Genomic DNA, 10192 nt, shown 5'->3' on the forward strand with positions numbered 1-10192 from the left:
CGCCTCCAGATCCATCGACATCGCGCAGGTCAGGCGCCTCCTGACGGTTGGGATGGGGAGGTGAGGGTAAGAAAGGGGGTTTATTTCTGAACAAAACGTTTTCTCACTTGAGGAAGGACTACGGGTTTAATTACCTAAAAAGACAGGGGCTTCTTTGTAAAAATGCCGCGGTGGAAATTTCGACGGAAGCAATAGCCTCTTTATTATTAGGTATAGAGGTATAGATAAGATGTGAGGGGTGGTTCAGTGGTCGACTAGTCGACCCGTGTCGGACAGGGAAGGGACTCGGTGCGCGTCCGTTTTGTGTCCACGAGGACACGAATTCGACCCAAATTGACGCCTGAAATGGGCCGACGCAGAAACGGAACGAACCAGATTTGGGTTTGCGTCTCCGCGTTGGGCCACCCCTTTTGTGTGCGACAACCAAAAAATAAATGAACGGACGAAATGGATCAGCCGGTTAGGAAAAAAGTTTGAAAATGGGTTGCCCCAGTAGCTACTCCTGGAGGTAAAGCTTTCATACAAGATGTATGGTGCACTCAAGCAAGGTCTAGGTTTTGGGCTGGCAAATGATTCGTTCAATATCGGAACTACCCCAGATCAAGGGCCCCCCTGTAGAGCGCCTCCAGCGCCGGCTTGAGACACTAGCGCCTACATGCGCACGAACTGGGCCTGCCCAGATCGCCTCAATTGCTCGTCCGGCACGTCGCCACGTTTGCTCGTTCGGCACTTCACTTCGTTCACTCAATCGCGGTTGATCGATGAACCATCGACTTTTGGAAAAATAAGGCAAAGAATAAAAAATTCAAATTAAAAAGTGGATTCCAAAATGTTTACGAATTTTGAAATAAAGTTTACAAATCTCAAAACAGTTCATGGATTTTGAAAAAAAATCATTGAATTTCAAAGAAGTTTATAAATTGAAAACAAATCATGGATTTTTTAACAACACCAATTTTGAATATTTATCTAAAAATTAATGACAAACTAAGAATACTAGTTAGTGGTACGTGCATTGCATGTCAATACTTAATCATGCACAAAAATAATGAATAACTCGAACGCATGAATGTTCCAAATAAAGCATATCATAGATGGAGAATGAATTTTCAGCTTAGGCCTCCATGGAGGCCCAATGTTTGAAAAAATTAAAATTTGACACTTTTGGTTTCAAAAAAAATTCTGAAAAAAGTTGTACAACTAATAAAGGATGTGAGTCGTATGTGTGTAAAATTTCAGATTGAAATACTTTAAAACGTGACCTATAAAAAAAGACAGATTCATGATCCGGAAAGACGAATATATAGTATCATGTGATAAAAAGCGTTAGATTTGTTTTTTTGCACGGCACAGATTTCAACGTGTTTAGTCCTTAAAATTTACAGACGCGTGCATTATACCTTCATCTATCTATGTATTTTTTCAGAATTTTTTGAAATGTAAAAATATGAATTTTTATGAAATTTGAAATTTTCATTTGAAGGCCTTCCATGGAGCTCGACCTCCAAAAGCAATTTTCACAATAGACCAATTATTATTTAGGTGAAATGGATAAATGATTAATTCAAATATTTTGGTATCTATCAGTTCGTGAAATTACAAATCAGGCCAACAATTTCACCAATCGTATGATGTCGAGCTAGGTGTGCTGGTGAGGCCGAGCGAGGAGTGATGCGGGGCCGGGGACTACACGTCAACATAACTGTTGGTGAAATGGAGTCATTGGTTGATGGGTCCGTGCAATGGGGGTGCTGGGAGCTCGATGACGATGGAATCTGAGAAGTTTAGAGGGAGGACACGAGGCGGCAGAGGAGGTGGAGTTGAGCAGGGCAGAGGGGCGGGACGGTTTGCTATTGGGCCAGCGTCTGGCGATGGTTCTAGAAAGAAGAAGAAGAACACCAAAATGCGGAGGAATATGAAGTTGTGGCTTCACCTAAATCGGACTACGCACATAACTTACCAAAATAAGTTCTTTTGGCTTGTCAAATTTTCATAGATGTTTTCACATCCCTTTACCCCAGTTAATGCACAACATCAATAAAACCTCGAAACAGATCATTCATTTTTGTATCCTATACTTGTGTTATATTCTTTTGACTATCCTTTAGAAAGATTTCCGCATGTATTGTCGATCTTTATGTCAGGCCCATATAGCGAACGATGCAAAAGTATACAGGTGCAACATAACAAAATATTAATAATTTTTAGATAATTTTTATTATATATTAAAATAGTCACAGTTCACTCATCTTGAATCTAAACACGAAAACAATGATGAATTATTTTGGGACGTTCTCAAATATGGTGTTCACATTTTATCTAAGACACGTGTGTTCCTTTATGAAATACTTGTAGCATCAACATATATCTGTTAATCATCGCCAAAAAAAACACATATATCTGTAAAACTATGGATTTTGACAATACATAAAATCATCTACCGAGCTGTACTTTCCTTCCTTTGCAGGCTGTGGAGAGAATCGGAGCAGAGCAGCTGTCAATTGTTTTATGAAAAGAATCCTCTAGAGTTCACCGGAGATCCATTATGTGTAGGGATGGCACCCGCAGGGTATGGGTACGGGTGAAACCTCCCCATACCCTTACCCGTCCCACCTAAGCGTACCCATCACCCTTACCCATACCCGTCAACGGGTACAATTTTTTCCCATACCCGTTACCCGACAGGGTAGACGGGTATCCGCGGGTAAAATTACCCATGTTTGCAAAGTATCAATTTGAACAACATATAGTCATAAACAACGTCATATAATAGAGTTTACAAAAATAGATTATAACAACAACATATAATTATAAACAATATCATATAGTCATAAACAACAACGAATAGGCATACACTTTCAACTCACAAATTCTTGACATAATGTAGATTATAGAGATAATTTTCAGTTTACGTAGCTTTTATATGGGTACATGGGTATGTGGGTATGGGTTATATGATCCCATACCCGTACCCGCTCTACCGATGGGTTTCAGATTTTCATATTCATATATCCATGGATAAATTTTTGTCTCATACACTTACCCTAATAGGGTTTTTACCCGCAGGTAGGTGGGTAATGGGTACCCATTGTCATCCCTAATTATTTGCCCCATATGTTACATGCTCATTGTCAGTCTGGAGGCTGCCATGTGTGCATGCACGAGTCAGTCTGCACAATGGCGAATCCCTGCAATAGCAGCCGTAGGATTTTTCTATCCAACCGCATACATTGCACCAGAATCCAAGCAAACAAATGTGAGCCATTTGTCGCCAAAATCGATTCCTCGATAAATCTAATTCGCACCTGTTTCGATGTATGAAATTTGACACATTTTTGCAGACTTGGGTAAATCTTGGTGACTAGCAGACTTCTTAATCTAATCGTATGCTGTAACTGCAACTGTAGTCTGATCTGATCTAAGTTTTTGTGGCGTCCACATCCGCAAAACAGCTAGTACAATACGTCACAGAGCTTCATCTTTCCAATATGTATGGCGTTACTGATTGGATGGGATGGTTCGAACCATGGAGTTGCACATATATGGAGTTTTGGTTGGTCGATTGCATGATTATACAAAATACAATCGACTTTCATATCAGCTGCAAAATGCGATGATGATAATGATGTGTATACCTCTTCTTGGTTCAGTTTCTGTTTCATTAAGAAGCGACCTTACCGAAACCAGCTACAGCTACTGCCACTTCAAATGATGTTGTTCTTAACTTAAGAAAGAGCATGTGGATGGTTGTATAAAAAAACATACAAGTAAACGTATGCTAATAGCGATTTATAACGTACATACATTTACTTCAATGGTATACATGAACACATCCGTTTAACTACAAAGCCACATGAACACGTACATCCATCTGTCATGTTTCATTAAAAAAGAAAATACAACGGGAGATATATTACAAACAGTTCAGAAACAGAATCAGATTGGTAGTCCTCGTCGCTTCCTCCCTGGCAAGGCACCACTTTCATGTACATCCTGAGCACGACTTGTAACACAATGAAGATATGATCTATGAGGGGGTATCCTTGATTTCCATGCAATTAGAGTGAATTCTCCTTCCGGTCTAACACTAGGATCTGCTAGAAGGTCCCCCAATGCCACATTTGGTGATCCCTCCTTGATTGTGTAAGGTAGCAAGCTAAGCGGATGCAAAGCGAGGTCCGTTATGTCCACTGGACGGCCTTGTTCTATAAGCTTGTTTGGATGCAAGCCATGGCTTGACAGGTTTCTTTTAACCATTTTCATCCCCTTGTCCAGTATGCAACGCCAAAACCGAGGATGGTGGTTCCTTCTCAATGCATCCGCGAACACATTTATTTCGACAAGTGAACCTCGGACACTGTGCAACTCCCTGGTAAACTCGTCTGCTATTTGTACTAGCTGTGGATGTTCTGCAGGGTCTACGCTCCCGAATGCCAGTGTCTTGAAGAGATACCTCAACTCATCATAAGACAGAACAGTTAGGAAAATAGGCTGCGCCGATCCAAACCTGGCCAATCTTTTGAGTTTACTAATGATGATGATCTTGCTTCCTCTGCTCATTCTTATAAGAAACGAGTGAAATTTTTCCCAGTCATCGTCAACTACATCAGAAGCAAACTCAATAACTACCAACATCATCCCAAACATGGTCCTTCCATGGTCAAGTATCGCCAATAGGTTGTCTCCATTCAAGTGCAAAATAGAGGAGAAGCGAGAGCGAACCTGTTCGTCGCCACAAACATGAGCAACCAATGTCTTCTTCCCAACTCCACCACCACCTATGATCGGAAGAACTGCTAATGCATTATCACCAGGAGAGTCGTTGTGCTCCAACAAGAATCTCATGAGCTTTTGCTTTTCAGCATGTCGGCTGAACATGAAGCTGTTGGTGTAAAGATAAATATCATATGGCCTACGAGACATGCGCTCGCATCCACCCAGGAGCACAACAAATTCTACCATGTTAGCTACTGCAACTTCTAAGCTTTCCAAGGCACTTTCTGACTCGAGGCGCATGGCCTTGTCATTATTCTCAGTTTTAAATCGAGAACGCTTGGAAGGAATGGATAAATGCAAGCTGCTGCTAGATGAATCGGCACAATCCTGGAGTGTTTGGTACCTCAAGGTGTCCAGCACACGGTGTCCTTTGTACATGGCATCTGAGAGCATCTTGAGCTGCAATATCATCCCAGAGTTGGTTATGTACCGCCCATCCGCCTCCTCGACGACAATGCTGACTCTCATCAGGAGGTGCTGCAATCTGTCCACCACCTTCTCTGATTGTGCTTGGCTCAAGGAGTGGTACTTGTTCATCAGGAAGGAGATGAAACGACTCACCAATTCACCTGTTACTGCAGATATGGAAGCCTCCATGACAAGGAAGAAGCAACCACACACCCCAGTCTATGAGCGAAGCTGCTGTTGGTTGGTCTATATGGAGTCTGGACAAATTGACTAGCCTGTGCCAAGTCTCGCAGATTTTCTTTGCGATGTCTCCAAGTTATTGACTCGGATGAAGAGTTAAAGTATGGGTGACGGACGGCTGCTAAGATGTATCCTTATAGACTACCTGGAGTTGTACTCTATATTCGATCGCATAATGGCCCATGGAATACATAAGTTGCAGTCCTGACAAAACATGAGAACGACAGGCCAATTGTCCGAGCGACATGAGACATTGACTTGCATTTTAATATCTGCGGTAGTACTAGGTGGGTTGAAATTACCCTTGCATTTGTCTTCCAATCGTTTCATATTTCAGGCATTTGTGCACTCTGCTGGACCAAAGTTTGACGGTGCAAATTATTTGAGATTTTCAGATGAACAAAATTCATTGGCATGATAATGGCATCCGGTATTTGTGCACTCTGCTGTAGTACCAAAGATAAAACTGGACAAAATTCATTGGCATTTATATCATGTCAACTAATTAGCTAAACATGTACGATATCATGTCAACTCCACTGACGTCCTCGGATGATCTGGATTAATTGGTCGAAATTTCTTAATTGATGGATTACGCACCATGAGTGAAGGTTTGGTGGATGAGTGAGCAGAGCAGGTACTCCGTATACTAGGATGAGTGGTACGACGTCGATATGATCCTATGTTTATGACCTGAAATTGAAAAAAGAAGTTAATTAGGGCCACCTCTATAGAAAGTGAATGGCTTGCATGGAACGACGTGATTAAGTATGGTGCAACCATTGAAGCAGAAAGGCAAGGCCACATACATTGTCAAATAAGTTTCTTAAATATAAGTCCCCACACATCGTTCTTGTGACGGCAGCTGCCACGTAGTGTTTTAAATTCTCATAATGATAACGTAATTCATGACAAATCTATTGACATTTCAACTTACAATTATATGCTTCTGATGAAAACTTCTGCAATATATAAGACCACCCACAATAGGAAGTAACATAAAGTTATAACATGCATATGTTATTATTTTAATTACTACCTCTACAATGGATAGTAACATAGGGTGGTAACATTGAACCTTTCATTTGTTACTTTATATACTCATCTTATGTTGGTATGTGTTATATTACTCACAGTATGAGTAACTAGTTGTATCTTTCACTTAGATGGCATCTATGTCACTACCTATGTTACTCCCATTATGGGTAGTCTAACAAGAAAGATTTTACTTCTGAGTGAATTTGACTTGCTGGTCATGTGGAGGGCAATCACGTAAGCACTTATGGATGGCGGTCATATCAGAACTCCCCGGACAGAGATTGTACAAGATCCCATGAGGAAGGTAGGAATTGAAAGACGCGAAGGCCAACAACGATGTTCCGTACCACATCTAAGATGATGGCATCATCGAAATTACTAATTGAGAAGTACTCTTTCAAAGATCACTTTCATCTTTTCAGGTTGCGATAAGTGACGCGCTGCATGTGTGCCATTTGCCGCAACCTGAAAGTTTTTTCCTTTTTTTCATAGATCCATATTTTTAAAATATTTTATCTCTTAAACCATGTGTCTAAACTTTAAACCGTTTTTATTATTGGATTCTTCGCATCGAGATCTTCAAAACTAGATACCATGTTGATAAGTATTAAAGAACTTTCTTTTCACAAAAAATAACCGAACGAAAAAACGGTGCCTCTCGTGGAAGGAAAACATAAGAGAAAACGCTTTTTCGTTTTCGAGAGGCACGGTCGTCTTGCCTCTTGAGGAAGCAAATCCGTGCCTCTTATGGAAGCAAAACTATATCTCTCGTGAAACAAGAAAAACAAAAAACACGTTTTTTTTTCGCTTCCTAGAGGCACGGCCGAACCTCTCGCGGAAGCAAATCCGTACCTCTAGGCAAAGCAAATCCGTGCCTCTCGCGGAATCAAAACCGGATCTCTCGCGAAAGAAAAAAAAATAGAAAATGTGTTTTTGTTTTGTTTCCGAGAGGCATGGCCGTGCCTCTCGTGAAAGCAAATATATACCCCTGCGAAAGCAAAACCGTGCCTCTCGCGAAGGAAGAAAACCAAAAAGCTTTGCCTCTCAAAAGAGCAAATTGGTACCTATAGCAGAAGCAAAATCGTGTTCGGTTTTTAGTGTCTCTCGGGAAGGAAGAAAATACGATGAACATTTCCTTTAAAAAACTGCACCCTTTTTAGTGTTCAGTGAACCATTTTACCTTTTTGATGATTATTTGTATGCATTGAGCATCGTGCATGCCTTTTATATCTTGACCTTGGAGTTATGCACGTATTAGTATGTACCTTGACATGCATGCACATACAAAGCTCATCAAAGGATCAGCTAATGCACGCACTAGTGTGATGACATGCTTTTTTCCCTGTGTAAACTTCCACATTCAAACAATGAACTGTAGAGCTTAGTGACACAAAAGAGGGAGAGAAAATGGCTGATCCATATATTTCTTCCTTTTCAAATACTATCTCTAGTTGTACTCTATATTCGATCGCATAATGGCCCATGGAAGTACATAAGTTGCAGTCCTGACAAAAACATGAGAACGACAGGCCAACTGTCCGAGCGACATGAAAACATTGACTTGTATTTTAATATCTGCGGTAGTATTAGGTGGGTTCAAATTAATATTTTTCCATGACAAACATGTACGCTGTAATTACCCTTCCATTTGTCTTCCAATATTGGCTTCATATTTCACACGGCATCCGGTATTTGTGCACTCTGATTTACCAAAGTTTGACGGTGCAAATTATTTGAGCTTTTTCAGATGAGCAAAATTCATTGGCATGATAACGGTATGCCGTACGCGCCCTTTTATACCTTAATCGGTGATGGTGTGAATCACAAGTCCATACATTAGTACTGTATAATAATTTTGTTTCAGATGACACCGTGTCTCAAAATCTCGCAAACAAAGCAGCTGGCCAGGTGAGAGGAGGGGTGGAGGCGCAGGTGCTGTAACATACTTCCTCCGTTTCAAAATAAGTGTGTCAAACTTAGTACAATTTTATACTAGAGCTAATACAAAGTTGAGACAGTTATTTTGGAACGGAGGAAGTATTTCCTTTGTACCTAAATAATTGTTCTTGACGAGAATTATACAAGGTCAACCTGCTAGGTCTGACTAACTGGATTGTTCAATAATCTGTCAGATGCAGGATGGTATATGCAATAAATAAATGGTTGGTTCTATAAAGATCCAATATTTTGTTGGCTTATAAATTATATCAGCTTCCTGTACATAACCTATAGTAGCCTCCAGAGTAGGTAGCTTAATTTGTCGCTGTCTCAGCTAAACCTGGACGCACCACTGAGTGTCAACTCCAGTGCCGTCCTCGGATGATCTGGATTAATTGGTCGAAATTTCTTAATTGATGGATTACGCACCGCTGAGTGAAGGTTTGGTGCATGAGTGAGCAGGTACTCCGAATACTAGGATGATTGGTACGACGTCGATATGATCCTATGTTTACGACCTGAAATTAAAAGAAAAGTTAATTAGGGCCACCTCTATAGAAAGTGAATGGCGTGTATGGAACGTGATTAACTATGGTGCAACCATTCAAGCAGAAAGGCAAGGCCACATACATTGTCAACTAAGTTTCTAAATATAAGCCCAAACTCATAGTTCTTGTGACGGCAGCTGCCACATAGTGTTTTGCATTCTTATAATATGATAACATAATTGATGACGAATTCATTGATATTTCAATTTACAATTATATGGTTCTGACGAAAACTTCAGCAATATATAACGTGGAAGATTTCACTTATGAGTGAATTTGACTTTGGTCTCATGGAGGGCAGTCACCAAAACATTTACCAACGGCAGTCATAACAGAACTCCCCGAACAGAGATTATACAGGAGCCGATGAGGAAGGTAGGAAGGTAAAGACCCCCAAGGCCAACAACGATGTTGCCTACCACGTTCGGTCGACGGGCAACGAGAAACACCGAACAAAAGAATGGCCACCAATCTCACGCCGGGGGCCACTCCGGCCACGATGGCCACCAATCTCCGGTGTTGCTGGGCGGTCGGCGCAAAGCCTGTGCGGCCGGGCCATTGGTCGCTTCAGATCGGTGCACTCCCTCGTATCCGTGCGTTCCAACTCGCTGGACAACGGAGGATGGGGCTAGCCGGCCTCCATTCCGGATCTGGCTAGATCCAACGCTCCGTCGGAGGTGTCTATAATGCTTGATGTGATTGCTGCTTGATTGCTTGTTTGCGTGTGTTTAAATCTCAATGTTCCTATCACTCTTTAGACTCACCTCCTTGACCCAAATCCTTGCCTAATGATCATGCCATGTATGTAGGACCAGAAACTACTTTTACCAAACATTATTTTGACCAAAAAGCATTTCCTTGATTTAAGATTTCAAAAACCCTTGTTGAAATTTGTAGTACAAGTTCTCAAATTAGGAAAGTTATTTTGTAACAAATATTTTATTTAAATCCCATTATCAAAATGGCTTCCAAAAACCACAATATTATTATTTTAAATGTTATTTTACTATTTTATTTAAATACCTTTCTCTAAGGCCACAAATGGGCCTTATGAAGGAAAGTTATTTTTAGTGCTTTCAAAATATTTTGGAAAATTTAGAGAAACTCAGTGGACATATATATTCCATATATAAGAATTTCAACACATGGGCATGTTTAAAATATTGGGCAAAACCCTTCAAGACCCTTCCCGCCTTTTCAAGATTTTGGAATATTTTTATAAGAAATATTCTCAATAAATCCTA

At 40.6% G+C, this 10192-nt stretch overlaps 1 protein-coding gene across 1 annotated transcript; it reads right to left on the reverse strand.

Annotated features, from left to right (window-relative positions):
- Positions 1-3936: 3936 nt before the first annotated feature.
- On the reverse strand, positions 3937-5373 carry LOC123413007 (putative disease resistance RPP13-like protein 1). The gene has a single exon (XM_045105953.1). The coding sequence runs from the start codon at positions 5371-5373 to the stop codon at positions 3937-3939; it is 1437 nt and encodes a 478-aa protein (XP_044961888.1).
- Between the last annotated feature and the right edge of the window lie 4819 nt (positions 5374-10192).

Source organism: Hordeum vulgare, chromosome 7H (assembly GCF_904849725.1).
Source record: "Hordeum vulgare subsp. vulgare chromosome 7H, MorexV3_pseudomolecules_assembly, whole genome shotgun sequence".
In the NCBI taxonomy this organism is placed as follows: domain Eukaryota; kingdom Viridiplantae; phylum Streptophyta; class Magnoliopsida; order Poales; family Poaceae; genus Hordeum; species Hordeum vulgare.

Excerpts from the sequence above, each read along its gene's own strand:
- LOC123413007 (XM_045105953.1), bottom strand. The coding sequence starts at position 5,373 with ATGGAGGCTTCCATATCTGCAGTAACAGGTGAATTGGTGAGTCGTTTC.